General features: G+C 44.7%; 1 protein-coding gene across 1 annotated transcript; it reads left to right on the forward strand.

Annotated features, from left to right (window-relative positions):
• Positions 1–3,078: 3,078 nt before the first annotated feature.
• On the forward strand, positions 3,079–16,243 carry PDIA4 (protein disulfide isomerase family A member 4). Its single transcript, XM_071429747.1, has 10 exons — positions 3,079–3,348; positions 8,870–9,047; positions 10,734–10,939; positions 11,582–11,720; positions 12,164–12,369; positions 13,044–13,202; positions 14,114–14,265; positions 14,646–14,802; positions 14,897–15,130; positions 15,569–16,243. The coding sequence occupies exons 1-10, from the start codon at positions 3,246–3,248 to the stop codon at positions 15,982–15,984; spliced, it is 1,950 nt and encodes a 649-aa protein (XP_071285848.1). The 5' UTR covers positions 3,079–3,245; the 3' UTR covers positions 15,985–16,243.
• Positions 16,244–16,706: the final 463 nt, after the last annotated feature.

Genomic DNA, 16,706 nt, shown 5'->3' on the forward strand with positions numbered 1-16,706 from the left:
AGACCTATATAACTTAGTCTGACATGTCTTTCCATTTTCATGATTTTTGTGGAAGAACATTGGCTTCTTCTTTTTTGATATTTCCTGCTGAATATGCCTCTTCCAAGACTAACACAGCTGTACCCCACAGAATGTGCAAAATGAGGTAGAGGATTACTATTGTCTAGGCTACCTTTTAAAGGAGAAAAGTACAGTGTGATACAAGGAGAGATTTCCACAGCCCACCACTTAATGATGTTGGAGAACACAGGTGCAACCGGTGAAGACTTTAAGGTAGCCACTGGCAACTTAAACCAACAGGAAAGACACCTACTGAATGTTCCTGAGGAGAAGCATATTTAAGAACTACAATAATCTGCTTGTTCCTGGGGATGCAGGTCTGCCAGCAGTGATGCTGACACCAAGATATGATACACAGTATGTACAAAATGCAATCCACTTTCAAATAACCAGAGTGCACTAATACCTGCATTTTTGTGCAGCACAGCAGATGTCATCAGGTAGAATTTTTTTTTTTTTTTTATCCAGAAACTACACCATAGGTGCTCTGTGAGGCCTCATGCTTTCTGGACCCTGCAGTGTGTTCCATGACTAGGGATTTGTATGGCCAATCCTCACAATCAGACAAGCTGCAGGAGTCCTGTGCCATCCACTTTTCCATGCATCTAACCCACAGATGACCCTATACTGGGCAGGGGTTCCACCTGCCTCCTGCCTGGAGACCCTCCTGGCAAAGAGAAGAGTGCTCCTGTCATCAATTTACATAAGGAATGAGCACTCAGCAAAAGGCAGCAGCGCTCCTACCAGTAGTGCTTAGCCCAGAGGATTTTCAGCTGCATTGTCAGCCCCACAGGTAGCCAGCCCTTTAGAGAGCAGGAAGGAATCCCCTGGAAGAGCTGCACAGCTGGCACACTCTTCCAAGTGCTCAAAAGGCATGGAGCTGGCACCCCAGCTGGTCTGGGATGAATTCCAGCTGGTCTGGAATGAATCACATGTCTGAATCACATGTCTGGTGTGCCATTTACAGCTCTGTATTCGCTGTGCCATCCTGTGCAACCCTAATCTAGGAAGACAGGCACAGCCCTGCTTGTTTGAAGACAGACCAGACCATGGCCCTTTGCCAAGGTCCTGTTTGTCTAGTGGGACATGCCTAAGATCCTCCCAGTGTTGTAACCACCCACACAGTGAACTGACAATTCAGCAAATTTCTCAGTCAGGCTGTCCTTGGCTGAACAGGGATCACAGGGGTTCTGCCTTCCAAGCTTTCCTCCCGCAGCTCAAATAAGTAATAACAACCCCAACTCCCCTGTATTTGTACTATTTGCACTTCCTTTTCACTGCCTAGAAGGATGTTGGTACTTGGCACCTTTGACTGCCTAGCAAATTTACTGATCTCCTTTTTCAGTTGGCTAACCTGGATGGAAAGAAACCACAATAACCATAAAATTCATCATGAAAGAAAAAGCATTTAATTCAGTATTTTACACTCCAACAGACAAATGCAATAATAACATCACTTCCCCATTTTACATGCTCACTTTTTCTGCAAGCTACTTTAACCCATTTTGCAATGGTCTGTCATGAAGTATTGGGCTTGACAATACTCCTCTACCTTGAAAGGTCACTGTCAGTTGGAAAACCTCCAACATAAACCAGAAAAAAATGGATTACTATAGCCACTATCTCTCTCATAAACTCAGAGGACAAAGACAGTAAATATTTCACACACCAAGATGATATTCAAATCAAGGGTTGTGTTTAACAGTGAACAAGACTCTAAATAAAAACTTTCCATACTCTTAATTTTTCCCACTGAGAACCTGGAGTGTACAATCTGATTATGTGCTATCTTCAAATTACTGAATATCAATGTCAAACTAATATTTATATTGATACCAAAACCAGGCAGGATCAGGATCACAGTTTTGGCAGGATCCAGACAGCTTTAACTCGGTTCAGATCAGGTGCCACTCCATTCTAGTGATGTGCCAAGTTAAAAAACTGCTCCTGTATCAGCTGCTGTATTTTCCAGATAACTTGTGTGGCAGCTGAGTTAAGGAAAGGCACTGACTTCTAGGCTATAACTTATGAATGGAGAACACAGCAGGCCTTTTAATGTGTTTTTTTTTCCCCCAACCTACAGACCACTTACAAATGCCAAATGGCAACTGATGCAACAGCAACCTTTCATAGCAATGCAGTGTCTTAATCCTCTAAAATTGTGGAGTTTATATTTAAAGCTTGCACTTCAAAACCTTGAAGATATTCATTTATCATAAGCTACTGCTACTCTTTTACAGCGTGACTGCCGCACACTGAACTTAGCAGCTCTTTATGCTTAAACCTACCAATTCAAGAGTCAAAAGTTTCGTAAAAATTAAAATAATTGTCCCATGAGCCTATGTAATTAACCCAAGTAGGGGGACAGACTGGCAATTTTGGCACCAAAAGCCCAGGTTTTAACGGTGTCTTGTTGCATCTTAGGCGTTCACCATATAAACCATCTGGACAACCACGGACAGAAATTGCGCCGCGACACCTTCCCGTGCAATCACGGCGCTACCGGTGGGCTCGCTGCGCCACACAGTCCCCGCGGGAGCACCCAAGGGCGGTGTCTCCATGCCACTCTTCCCATCCGCGGCAGCATCGTACCGAAATCCCTTCTCCCGGCGAGGGAATTTAGGAGGCCCCAGCGCTGCCCTCAGCCCGCCCGCGCCTCGCTCCGCCCCGCCGAACGCGGCGCGCCCTCACAGGCTGCCGCGGGCCCCTGGCCCCGCCCCCCGGCGCCGGCCCGCCAATCACGAAGGGCGATGTGGCTGCACGCGGTCGGGGCGTTCCCGCCCCGTCCCTCCCGCCTCCCGCCCCTGGAGCGGCCGCGCGCTCCACGCGTGGCGGGCTGCGGTTGGCAGCTCGGCGGCGGCCAATGGCGGGGCGGCACCTCAGAGCGGCCGGGCGCTTCCGCGCGCGGTGCCGCCGCTGCTTTCCCGTCGCCGCTCCGGCCGATGGCGCCCGTGTCCCGCCGCGGCGCCGCGGCCGCAGCCGCCGGGGGTCCCCGGGGGCGCTGCGGAACCCGCGAAACCCACGCACCCCGCGCCGGCGGCCCTCGTGACGATTGTTGATTGGCGACCGCGCCAAGCACGTGTTGAGGCAGCAGCCAATGGGCAGGCGCGGCGTGCCGCGGGGCGGGGCGAGCGGCGGGAGCGCAGCGCAAGGAGCGGACGGGCCAGGCCGGGAGCGGCGGCAGGATGAGGATGCGCGGGCTGTGGGTGCTGGTGCTCCTGCTGGGGCTGGCTCAGATTGCTCTCCTGGCGCGGGGTGCGGCCGCACAGGAGGAGGATGGCGACGGAGGTGAGCGCGGGCAGGGGCCGGGCCGGCACCGCATGCCGGGTTCCCCCGCGGGAGGCGGCGGCGCGGCCCCGGCGCTGGGCGCTGCGGGGAGCCCGGGCTGGCGGGGCGCCGCTGGGACCGGGGTGCTCTCGCAGACCTCCTTGCAGGCGCCGCTGGGACCGGGGTGCTCCTCGCAGGCCTCTGTGCGGGGCGCTGAGCCCGCCCCGTGCAGGCGCCGAGGTCCGTGCGAGCCGCTCGTCCCGGCGCTGCTCGTCTGTCGTGCGCCGTGGGGCGGCTCTGCCTCGCCGCTCCCAGCACGGAGGTAACAGCGAGCTAACAATTAGCCATGTTGGCAATCCCCGGCTTCTGAACCTCCTGGGAATTTGCGATTTCTTTATTCCGACTCCTATCGGACAGATTGCCATTTCGTTATGTAGGAGAGGGACTCTTCATCAGGAGCTGTGGTGATAAGACAAGGAATAGTAATAATAAGTAGTAGTGGTAATAAGACAATGGGTGCAGATTGAAAGAGGGGAAATTCAGGTTCGATATGAGGAAGAAATGCTTTACTCTGAGGGTGCTGAGACACTGAAACAGGTTGCCCAGGGAGGTTGTGGATACCCCAGTGCCGGCAGTGTTCATGACCACCGAGCAGTGCTCTAGAGGGAGGTGTCCCTTCCCTGGCCGGGGAGTTGGGACTATGAGATCTTTAAGGTCCCGTCCAACCCTTAGCATTCTATGGTTGGACGGGACCTTAAAGTCCAAAAATAGAATTTAAAAATTCTATGGTTCTGTGATTGAGCACTCTTCTCCTTACTCCTTTTTTCAGGGACCCTGTGCATTCTTCGTATTTCAAACTGATTTTTTTTTTCCCCCCTCACAGAAGGAAAGCCCATTGTTACCATCTTCTTGGTGTTTCTTCCTACCGTCTTTGGATTTCACTGACGTGTGTCTGTCTCCTCCTTTCCAAAATTAGCTGAAACAAAGCTGCTGAGGCTTAATGAGTATAGTAGGAGGCAGACATTTGAAGGTGTTTCTTTTTTCGGTTTTAAGTTTCTTTCATGTGGATTTTGGTAAATTATGCATTGTTCATATTTCCTGCGTGAACACTGCTGCATTTTAAGTATTAGAGGGCTTTTAGAGAGACTGGATTATGGATGACCTTCTGAACTCATGTCCTGCAACTTCTTGCTGGCCTAACAGGCACTAAAACTTGCAGAAATGCATTTAGATCAGTTACCCTATTTGTGTAACTGTATGGTCTGTAGGATGAGGGTAAAGAGATTTGTTTTAAATATGGCATCTGCAGTAAGGATACAGAGATACAGAATCTTCCTGTGGAGCTCTTTTCTTTTTTTTTTTCTGTTGTAAACTGGAATACAATTTTTATGCTTCTTTCTCTGCTTTTAGCTAGGACGTGGTTGTGGTTTCTTTGTAACATGTGACAAAGCCTAGTACTGATTTCCCCTGCCACCTTCAAAGGGTGAAGTAGCACCTGTGATGTTACAGTGTTACCTGTGGCTGGCAGCAGTGGCTCAGCTCCTTGTGGGCCTGGCTCTCATCAGTATTTCCCGTGCTTGTGGCTCTTCTCATTATAGGAGTTCTGGGCATCAAAGGTACCCAGGGATGGAAGAGTCTCCTACTGTGTGGAGCTGAACATTAATCCACTGCTCAGCTTTCAATCATTTCCCAGGTTCTATTGTGTATCTTGAATTTGTATATAGATCCTGAACTAGCCTAGACAAAGCCTTTGCCTTAAAAATGCACATAGTTGAGGATTTTAATTTTTGCCCTTGGAATGCAGACTTGGGTGAAGTGGAATAAATTTACTTTGCAACAAGGAGGTAATCTTATGCACTTGGTTGTTGGGGAGATGAAAAGTTCCAAGCAAACCTGTCTTGTAGCACTGCATGATTTGGGAAGTGAGGTTTGAGCAGGGCAGGGGGGTAAATATGCTGGAAGTGAGGTTAGGCTGGATCCTGACCACTACACCCTTGGCATCCTGATGATGGGAAAGGAGGGATCATGTAGAGGATCCACCACAGAAAAGATTGAAGGGGGCTGATATTAAATTAAATTGAAAATCTTTCGAATGTCCTAGCAACACATGATGAGTTCTGGGTTTCTGAAAACTGAGCTCATCCAATTAGGGAACAGTGTGCTCCTCAAAAGGAAACTTTCAGGCAGCATCCCAAAGTCATTGGTGTCTGGATGCAGCTTTTCTGTACAGGATCTGCTTTGTTTAAGAAAATGTTACTAGGCTATATTTCTGATAAATGCTGACTGTTCAGTGAAGTTACTGTAAGAATTAATTTCAGAGTAGCTGTCATCCTAAAGAAGGCCTGCCAGCCAGCACTGTGTACTTCAAGTCTTAAAAAAAGTACCTTCCTGATCATGTTTTTTGACTCCTGTAGTAATGTGTTGGAATTTGTGGATTGATTTTGTGGGTTTTTGGAGAGGGTTTTTTTTTTGGTTTTTTTTTTAATTTTTTTGTGGTTTTTTGTTGTTGTTAATATAAGGGGGTTATCCATATTTTACCAGAGGACAGGTTTTAGCCACAGCTGTCACAGCTGTTAGTTTGTCCACTGGCTTTGCAAGTCTCTTTAAGAAACAAAGATACTTCAGTTTGGGGGCAGCTGTTTTATTTTCATGAGCTGACTTATGCAAGTATTTATTAGCTACTTCTGCCACTTCAGGTGTCACAAACTCATTCTGTTCTCTTTAAATTGTAAATCTTTATGCAGAGGAAAGTTTCTTGCTCTCTATGGGGAAAAAAAAAAAAAAGTCCTGCTTGTTTCTCCCGTGGTTGGGTCCCTGAAACAAGTCTTTCAGTCCCAAATTTAAAGGGATGGTAGAGGTAGCTGTGATAGCCCCGGGTGTTGGTGAAGCTGGAAGCTACAGAAAGTAACTCTGCACACTTAAGGACCGATATCTAAGTGTGGGTAATTTCCTTTTTAACGCACGCCCTCCTTAAGCGTGGGGGAAGGTGGAGTCCTGCTGTTCCAGGGCTATTGTCCTGCCTCCATCTCCAGGGAGGAGGAAGGGGGTGTGTGCAATGCCCGTGACAATGTCTCGCTGTCGGGGAAGTTTCACCTTGGCAGGCTGTCCGGCCACTTGTAGGGAAAGATACAAAATTATTTCAGTGAGGGATGGTGGATCCGATGGTTACATTTATCCACCTGCGCTGGATGTTTTTGCAGGGAATACCTTGTTCTTTCTAAAAACCAGGTGCCACTGTAGCTGCTGAGGTCTCGGTCTCTCTTGGGGGTGGGTCGTGAGCAGAGTGAGCAGGAGCAGGGGTCACAACCCGGTGGGTGGTTCGAGGTGCGGGAGCAGAACTGGCCGGCTGGTTTTGCTCGCGTTCCTTTGTGTCAGGAAAAATCATATCTGGAGCAATTTGCCAGGAGTGCAGTGGCCGGGAATTCAGGCACAGGCCAGCCTGGAACAGCCTGTGATGAAAGTGAGCCCTCAGAACTGCTGGGCACCCGTGTAAGGCACAGGTTTTGCTTGCTGAAGCCCCCTGATTCCAGCTGTTCCACCAGGGCAGTCCTGCAGGTATGTGAGGCATGGATTCACTCAAGGGTGAGCAAGAGCTGCAACACAGGAGGCATTGTCTGCTTGCAAATAGTGCTTTTAGCTGCCTCAAAGATCAGGTGAAACACTAGTACTTGTTAGAGAAACCTGATCCACCTGACTAGGGTTGTGTGATAAAAGATCTCCTGTGATCTCTCCCTTCATCAGAAGCTTTAGTATTTTCTATTTTTGTGCTAAATAAATTTGACCTCTAATTAAAATCAACATATTTTCTCCAAGAGCCCCTACTGTTTCCTGAGAGTCTATAGGCTTGTTTTTGTACACTTTCTTTTAAAATAAAACTAGCTATTGCAATTTAATGGCATAATTTTATCCGTGGTGAGGTTGTTCCTAATGTCTGCTGTTGGTCTGACAAAAGTGGATTTTGTTTTGTTAGCTTTTTCATATCTGGATAGTACATATTTATCATTCTTAACTTTCAACTTCCTGATGAAATCAGAATATTTTCAGAATACTGCTGCAGTAGCTCCTCAGCTTAGCCAAAAGCCATTTAAATAGAAAATAATTTTAAACAAGAAACCCTAATCTCTTTTTTCTTTTTTAATTTTTTTTTATCCCATTCCTGGGACTCCCACTGGTTGAAAGGGACTTAACTTCATTGTTTTACAGTTTTCATTTGGAACGAGATACTTTCATTAGTTGTTCCGTACCTGAAATTCTTTTAAAGTCCTTCAGGAAGATCTGGTTTCCTTGAAAGATAGCAGTTTTGGGGGTTTTTTGTTTTGTTTTGTTTTGGTTTGGTTTTTTTGGTTTTTTTTTTTTTTTTGTTGTTTTGTTTTGGTTTTGTTTTGGTTTTGGTTTTTTTAAGTTTAAAGGAACATATGAAAGGTCAGATATTGAAAAAAAAATCTCAAATTCCAAGCCAACAAAGAATGAACCAGTAGAAATGTGCTGGCTTCAGCTTTCACATGCTAATTTTGCTTTAGTAATTTAACAAATTGCTTTTTCCTGTAAAGGATTGTTCTGGACCAGTGGTTTTGGTCTTTCTTAATTCAAAGGCCTCCCCAAAAGTTCTTTGAAAGAAGAAGCTTTCACTCCATGGTTTTTTGGTTTTATTTTTGGTTTTTTTTAGAAGAGTATCTGGCATTTGCCAGGTGCATAGGAATGAGTTTCTGTGGGACTTCTGCAGTTAGTTACTTGATTTTACACTCACTGCAGCCTGGTGCTGATCCAGAGCAGAGTGATTGGTGCTCCTGTGAGTGGAAAGGCTCCTCAGTGAATAGCAGACCTGGAACATCTCTGAAACTGAAAGCAAGAGTGGCAGAGGTGGATGGAGCAGTCAGGCAAGAAGCACAATTTAGAAGTGCTGCCTCCAAACCACCTTGATTGTAGTGAAATGGTAAATTTTGGTTTTATAGCAAGTGTGTCTGTTTATTAGACCTTCAGACAGGCAGCACATAGCTGTTGTGGTGTTACAGGTCTCCTGAGCTGGGGTACAAGGGGCGCACTGGGAACAGATAACACCTGCTTTTTTGGTGTAAGACACTAATTTTTCCAACTTAAAGTTGGCTACTCTGTTGCATGATGAAGGGTTCTGTTCGAAGTTCAGGTGTCATCTGTGTGCCTTTCTTGCCCAGCAAAACATGTCCCACTGCCCATATTTCAATAAGATGTTTATCAAACCTTGGTGGCAACTATTGCACAGATTTGTGTTCTTTAATTGGTCTTGTGTCCATTTTGTTAGTTCTCCCTGAGATGTGAAATACCTGTTGATACTTTACTGAAATATGAATATTGTCAGCTGGTGTAGTGTGGACAAAATTGAAATGGTCAAGCATCTGAGTCCAGGCTCTTTGCAAACTGAGATAGCTGTATGTGGAGCAGAAACTAATTCATGTAGGTACTTTTCTTAACCACAGGAGGTAGCTAATCCATCTTCAGTCTGGTACTGTCACATTAATATAAAACTTGACACAATCTAATCTGTGTCGTATTCTTACCTTCCCAGAACCTGTTACAAAAGAAGCTGACGATGAAGGTGACGATGATGACGATGAAGAAGATGACGAAGATGACGATGATTCTGTAGTTAAAGAAGAAAATGGTGTGTTAGTCTTGAATGATGCCAACTTTGACACCTTCACTGCAGACAAGGACACCGTGCTGCTGGAGTTCTACGCACCATGGTGGGTTCACAGCGGCACCCCCATGGGTGCAGCATCACAGGGCTGCTCTGCCAGGACAAGCTCCTAAAAAGTGACCTTGGGTTGCCATTTTAAAGGTGACAAAGGATTCACTTGGCTGCAGGAGATGCCCTGGACTCTGCTATAGTCCAGAAAAAGAGATGGTTCTGGTGGTGGGCAAGAGCCTTTTTTCCCGCCTCTGTACCTGCAATAACCAGCAGCCTGCTCCTGTTCCACAGGTGTGGGTCATACTGAGGGATCCCATGCCTAGGGGAGCACAAGCCTGATTCTATCCCTGGTTTATGCCTGTCAGGGAACAGAAATGGTTCCAGTGAGGCCCAGGAAAGTCATGCAGTGTGGTCCTGCAGCCTGCTATCATCCTGTGCCAGTGCTGGACCACTGAGAATGTGTGTACTTGCCCACCTAGATGGAGTAATGAAAGCTTCCCTAGCAGGGGAATTCCCTGAAGGTTTTCCTTTCCAAATTCACATTTCTGTCCTTGCCAGAAAGGTGTGGAGTGGTTAGGGACACAGCTTGTTTGTATTATCAGTTTAAGCAGTGCCTCATACATCTGCCTAATGATGGCAGTTCTGCTGGCATCCCAGGGTGTACAGCACTTACACTGGTCTGCTCCAGGGAGCTACAATGGACTTGGGTGCATGTAACCAAGACAAAGGATTCAGGCCAGGATGTGTCCTCTCTTGCATTCTTATGTTCAAAAACATTAAGGATGGTTACTGGGTGAAAACAAGATAGAAGATACTTTCAGTAGAGTTGCTGAGTTAGTGTTGCAGCCAGAACCTTTCCATGGTGGCTCAGTGATACAAAAATGACTTACTCATTTTTGTAGTAGTCCTTCTCCAGCCTTTGAATAGAGGGGGAATATGATCTTGCTGGAGGTGGAGCTGCATTTTAATTTGTGCCATTCTTGTAACAGAGAATCCCATTCCTTCTTCGCTGTAGGCACTAATTCTGCAGCTGTAGTTTGCCTACATGAAAAGGATGTATGACTAAACATCTCTCCTATTTTTCTACGCCCCCTCCTTCCAGCTGAGATGCTAAGGAGCAAAGGCTATCTGGCACACACTTCTTTCTGTTTTCCTACATTTTCCTGGTTTCATCTTTAGCTTGTCAGGCTGTATTTAGCATTTATTATGCTGGTATCCTCTGTCATGCCTGTTTTTGCATCAGGAGCCTCTGTTCTCCCTAGAGAGTTCTGATGTGGCCAGAGAGTGGGCAGATGCTGTGTTATCATAGTGGGTGGGAGATTTCATTTGGCCAACTTGACTGCTGGTTCATTTTTTCTTTACTTCAATTTAGGGTGCTAGGGAGAGAAGATGAACCTTGGTTAGGGAGAAGCTGAAGTTGAGAAGGAAGGAAAGAAGGAAGGAGCGAGCGTAATACAACTTTGTTGTAAAAGCAGTTGTTGAATTTTTTTACAGTGGTTTTATAAAGCATATGGCAATACACTCCACGCTGAATGAAAATTAAGAAAAATAAAGGTTTTGATGTGAGCATACAGTACATTAGCTACAGTTGCTCTCCATGATCTAAACATGTAGCAAGAGAAACATTTCTGTGCTGATGATGTGGGCATCTGTCAGAAGGCATCCTGGAATTGCAGAGCAGCAGAGCAACTCTGCATGTCTGTCGTGCATTTACATACCTACTTGTGTCTTCCTCTGACAGGTGTGGGCACTGCAAGCAGTTTGCTCCTGAGTATGAGAAGATAGCCAAAACTCTGAAGGAACATGACCCTCCTATTCCTGTAGCCAAAATAGATGCTACTGCAGCCACTTCACTGTCGAGTCGTTTTGATGTCAGTGGCTACCCAACCATCAAAATCCTGAAAAAAGGCCAAGCTGTTGACTACGATGGGTCTCGGACAGAAGATGGTAAGCACCAGTCCTTTGCAATTCTCTGTAAGAAAACAAAGTATGCTATGATCTTTCTTCTTAATATGTGGCTGTTTTGAAGGACTCTGATCTCAAGTTATTTATCTTAAAGCAAGTAATATTATGAATGCTGAAATTTTCCCTGTTTTCTCAACAGGCTGCATGCTAGAGGACAATTTTGCAGGTAGTGAGTAGTGCTGTTACTGACAGAAGGTTTCTACAAATATGACTTGACTAGAAGAGAAGACAGTCTCATGTTTGCTGAAGGATCAGCCAATAAACATTTGATATATATATATATATACATATATAGGCTGTATTTTGCTTAATTAATATGCCCAGCTCTAGTCAGAGGGGGAAAAACTACCTTTTCTGTCTGTTTTGAGATGGAATTCAGTGCTGCAAAGTACAGATCTGTGCTCTGCATAAGACACTCTATGAGGTGAAGAGACCTTCTCAGTAATGCCAACAAGGAAATAAGGCATAAAGGAACTTGATTAAGAAAGTGTTCTCATGTAAGCTTGATGTGTAAGCATTGGTCCAGCACCATGCTTGCCCTCTGATTTCAAATTCTTGCATTTGACATGCTACTGGTATGATAAAATGCATGCTTGCTAATTGGGTTATTGAACTGTATTTCAGCTATTGTGGCCAAAGTCAAGGAGGTTTCTGACCCCAACTGGACCCCTCCACCCGAAGCTACTCTGGTATTGACCCAGGATAATTTTGACGAAGTTGTGAATGATGCTGACATAATCCTGGTGGAGTTCTATGCTCCATGGTAAGCAAGAAGGCAGTCACCTGTATTTGTCCAGCACAGATGGCCTGAACACACTTGGTGTACCTCAGTTCTAATCTGCACCTGGGATCACGTTGCAGATCACTGGTGGCCTAGACTGGATCTGTGTGTCAGCAAGGGGTGGTGTCCAGATCTTCACCGGAGGTTCACAATGTTTACTGATTTGGGAACACACTGAGATACTGAAAACCAAAAGGAATTGGTCCTTAGCTTAAAAATGGCCTCTAAAAATGAAGCTACCTATAGTAATGTGAGGCCAGGCACAGAGGTCAGCTTCAGGTTGCAGGGACACAGCTGAAGTGTCCTCTGGGATTCAATGATCCCATTTCTGCATGCTGGAAGACTTAACTCTTCCACTCCAGGGGTAGGAGGTACCTGGCAGGCTTAGTGGCTGGTAAGAAGTGCCCTCTGCTCTGCCTCCCTAGGTGTGGCCACTGCAAGAGGCTTGCTCCAGAGTACGAGAAGGCTGCTCAGGAGCTCAGCAAGCGCACACCTCCCATCCCCCTGGCTAAAGTCGACGCCACGGCTGAAACGGAGCTTGCAAAGAAGTTTGATGTCACTGGCTACCCAACTCTCAAAATATTCCGCAAGGGCAAGCCTTACGACTACAGCGGTCCACGGGAAAAATACGGTACTGCAACTTTACTCACAAGAAAAACTGCGTTTTCTGGTGTTCTGAAAAATATTTTGACGTATCTGTCGGACTCGCAGACTTGTTCATGTCATAGCAGCAGTAGCTGGGGAAAACTGAAAGATTCTGCTCTCATACCTACACAGGATATTTAAATTTGTCTTTAGTCTTCATAACATCTTTTAGTAGTAGTGTCAGCTCCTTTCAATATCAAGTAAGTTAAATACACTTGGTGAAGCAGTGGCAGTATGGGTAAATGGGCAGGTTTTAATTATACTGGAATGAGCCTTGAGGGCTGGCAAAAATACTCAATATTAAGTTTTAATTAGACTTAAGACTATTTAAGTAGCACCTTGGCTTATAATAGATTCGGGAGACAGTGAAGGGTCTGGAATTTCAGAAAGGAGCATTGCTTGCAAGATCAACTGATATTCATGGATTGTGTGCTTGGTCAGCTCTTCTGAAACCAACCTGAAAGGGAATATTCAGAACTGCAGCTTTAAAAACTTGGACTGAAATCTTGCTGATTTGGTCTTTAGGTTATTGTGGGAGGACTGCACAGGAGGAGAGGTGTTCATGGGAAGTGTGACATTAAATGTTTTAGATGGAATGCCCAAATCTTTCAGTTCAGTAAATGTTCTAAGCAACTTTTTGGGGGTGGGTTTCTCTCACAGGTATTGTCGACTACATGATTGAACAGGCTGGTCCTCCATCCAAACAGATTCAGGCTACCAAGCAGGTACAAGAATTTCTGAGGGATGGGGATGATGTCATCATCATTGGTGTCTTTAGTGGAGAGAATGACAAAACCTATCAGCTCTATCAGGAAGCAGGTAAAGAATGTTTTAAAATATTAATGGAATACATGTTTTGTTGGGATTCTGCCTAGGACTTTGGGCATGGAGAGATCATTTATTTCTGCTCCTAGTATAGTAGGGAGGGTTGGAGAGGAGAAGAAGTAGTAGGAGGAAGGGTGATCTTCTACTTGTATTCAAAAAATAAGCTCACACCAGATTTTGAGGCTGTAACTAAGGTGTCAGCAGGTCACAGAATATACCTCTGCTTGATAATTGTGTCACTAAAAACATGTGGACTAGAGAGGAGGGAAAAATGCTTTCCTGAGGAACAAACCACAATTTTTTGGCTTAAAGCCTGAATATGTTTGCTGTCAATTACTCTAGTTTCATATGTGACAGCCCAGAGTCATTTGTCACCAAACTCATTTTGGATGAGAGGTCTGGAGAAAGGATCCTCATCCACTTCTGGGTCAGTTTAGTTAGACCATTCCTGGCAACCTATGTCTATGTCTGATTCTGGGGCTGCTGTCGTAGCTGGATTAGGAGCTCATTTGTTTGCCTCAGCATGGCAAGACAGAGAACTGTTTCCCAGGCTGTCCCAAAGCAAATAGTTTGGCTAGCTGACCTATTTGGGGAGAGGCCAAGAGGTAAGAGATTGACAAAAGAAAAACTGTTTTGCTGCATATGTTTTGGAAGCTGTTCAAGGTGTTTGAGTGTGTAGAATAACTCACCAAGTAGGTGGGTTGTTGAACAGCATTAAAATAGTGCTGCTGGAATTGTATGTATATTCACGTGCTTCTCACCCCTGAATAAGAGCTGTTGTCTAAGACTGGGTTGTTCTGTGTCACTTGGAGAACAGGAAGAGCATTTCCTTGCAGTTATCTCAGTTACAGTCTGTAAGTTCACTTTCTAATGACTTTTCCTTCACCCTAACCTTAATTTTTCAGCTAATGGTTTGAGAGAAGATTATAAGTTCCATCACACCTTCAGCAATGAGATTGCAAAACTATTGAAAGTTTCTCCAGGAAAACTGGTTGTCATGCAGCCAGAAAAATTTCAGTCGAAGCATGAGTCCAAGATGCACGTTCTGAATCTTAAAGTGAGTAGATGGTCCAGAGCTAAAATGTTTGTGTGTGGGATTGAAGGTTCTCTTTCTCTGTAATTACAATCAGTTGGCATCTTCCTGTTGGAAGTACTCCTACTAGATATTTGAGTCAACCTGTTTGTCCACTGAAACTGTATCTCTTTTTCAAGAGGACTTTAGGAAATTAGTCCAGATGTTATGTTTTCAAATAATAATTTGTCCATACAATATTCAGTGCTCAAAGGTTTGAAGAAAATGTGGTGGCAGCCATGTTTTTATAACATGTCCTTCCCTCTTTCGCACTCGTGTGTACCAATACTGGTTTTCTTAGTAGTGCGTAGCAGATATGCTGCTTAAATCTGTTTGCTTGAACTTTTGTTACTATTTCTTTACAGGACTCTACAGATGGATCTGAGATTAAAGAGCATGTGCTGAAACATGCTTTGCCTCTAGTTGGCCATCGCAAGCCTTCCAATGATGCCAAGAGATACTCCAAGCGTCCTCTGGTAGTTGTCTACTACTCTGTGGACTTCAGTTTTGACTACCGTGTTGGTGGGTTGGCTACAATTACCCTTCCTTCACTTTGAGAGGGAGCAGGCACTGAATAACTAGAAATTACCAATTCTGTCCTGTTCTGGTTTTTCAGCTACTCAGTACTGGAGAAGCAAAGTCCTGGAGGTGGCCAAAGACTTCCCTGAATACGTGTTTGCTGTTTCTGATGAGGAAGATTATTCTTCTGAAATAAAGGATTTGGGCCTGCTCGAGAGTGGAGAGGATGTCAACGCTGCCATTCTGGATGAAGGTGGCAAGAAGTACGCCATGGAGCCAGAAGAGTTTGACTCTGATGTACTCAGGCAGTTCGTGGTGGCATTCAAAAAAGGTACAGTTTCTAAAATGGGGTTCTCTAAGCTATTTTGTTTACACTTCCAAGAGTTGTTTCCTGAGGCAATGGCTCCAGTAAACATAGTCTGGTTTATGTGCCTAAAATGTTCCTGTGGCTTTAAAGTGTGAGCTGGTCATTCATATTTGGGACTACTGTATTAAATCATGGGTTATTACTTTGTGGATGGACAGCCATAAAAAGAGAAGGGTTCTAGGGGGAATTGCAAAAAAACCTGTTGCCTGTATTTCATGAGGTTATTGGGCCAAAAGCTTACCATTTAACTAGCTTGTGTTTCATGCAGAGGCAAGTTCAATTGCCAGTGCAGTGATCTTTCCCTGGCAGGAGGATGTACTCTTCTGCCCTTTCTTAGGGGAGATTGTAAGGGCTGCTCTTACCACATTCTAATGGTGTTGTGTGTGTTTTGCTTCCTTCTAGGAAAACTGAAGCCAATTGTGAAGTCCCAGCCAGTGCCAAAAAATAACAAAGGGCCTGTGAAAGTGGTAGTGGGTAAAACTTTTGATACCATAGTGATGGATCCAAAGAATGATGTTCTCATAGAGTTCTATGCCCCATGGTGTGGACACTGCAAGAAACTAGAACCAGTGTATAATGAGCTAGGCAAAAAATACAAGAATGAGAAAAATCTGATTATAGCCAAGATGGATGCTACTGCCAACGACGTGACGAATGACCGCTACAAAGTGGAGGGATTCCCCACCATCTACTTTGCTCCAAAGGACAAGAAGAACAGCCCGATTAAATTTGAAGGCGGGGACAGAGATTTAGAGCATTTGAGCAAATTTATAGAGGAGCATGCAACAAAACTCTCCAGAACAAAAGAAGAGCTTTAGATAAGATGAGGGTGGAGAAGAAAAGTTGTTTGTACAATGTAGTTAAAATCAAGTTACTGACAAAACTTGGTGAGAGAAGAATTAAGCAGTTTTGAGCAAAGAGATTCTTGAGCAGTAAAGCAATTTCAGTATCTTTTTTTTTTTATATGGCAGATGAGTTTTTTTCTGGACACTGAACTTAATACTCTAATATGAATGTCTTATGTTAGTTACGGTTTTGATCTTTGGAGAAAAATACATCCTTTATTTTTTGTGACTATCTCGAGCTTTGTTCTTTGACTCCAATGCAGCTGTTTTTAAGTTAAAGGATACTACCAAAAAGAGAAAAGCAGATCCCTCAGACAAACAGATTTGTCATATTTGTTGTTATGGTTACTGGGGGGAGCAGTCTTTTCAGCTAGTGTTTTCTGTTATGTTTCTTTGTACCTATTCATGTGACTCTATCACTGTATTCATAGCTGAGGATAAGAATGGAGGTTTTCTAAAGTGTGCATGAATTATTTGGTCCTACTGAGATAAGATGCAGGGACTAACTAAATATGCTCTAGACCTGTTTTAGCTTTGTGCCTCTCTGTAGAGAGGGTGATGCTAAAATAGCAAGTTTTTCTAATGTACCTCTCTTTACTAGTCCTTATTGATCCATTTACATCTCAGTCTTCCTGAATATGTTTTGGAGTAATTGGAGCATGGCAGAAAAAGAGCATGTAGTGGGTGGAAATGCT

This window comes from Agelaius tricolor, unplaced genomic scaffold (genome assembly GCF_023055355.1).
Source record: "Agelaius tricolor isolate 1412-34295 unplaced genomic scaffold, bAgeTri1.0.p SCAF_6, whole genome shotgun sequence".
Lineage (NCBI taxonomy): Eukaryota > Metazoa > Chordata > Aves > Passeriformes > Icteridae > Agelaius > Agelaius tricolor.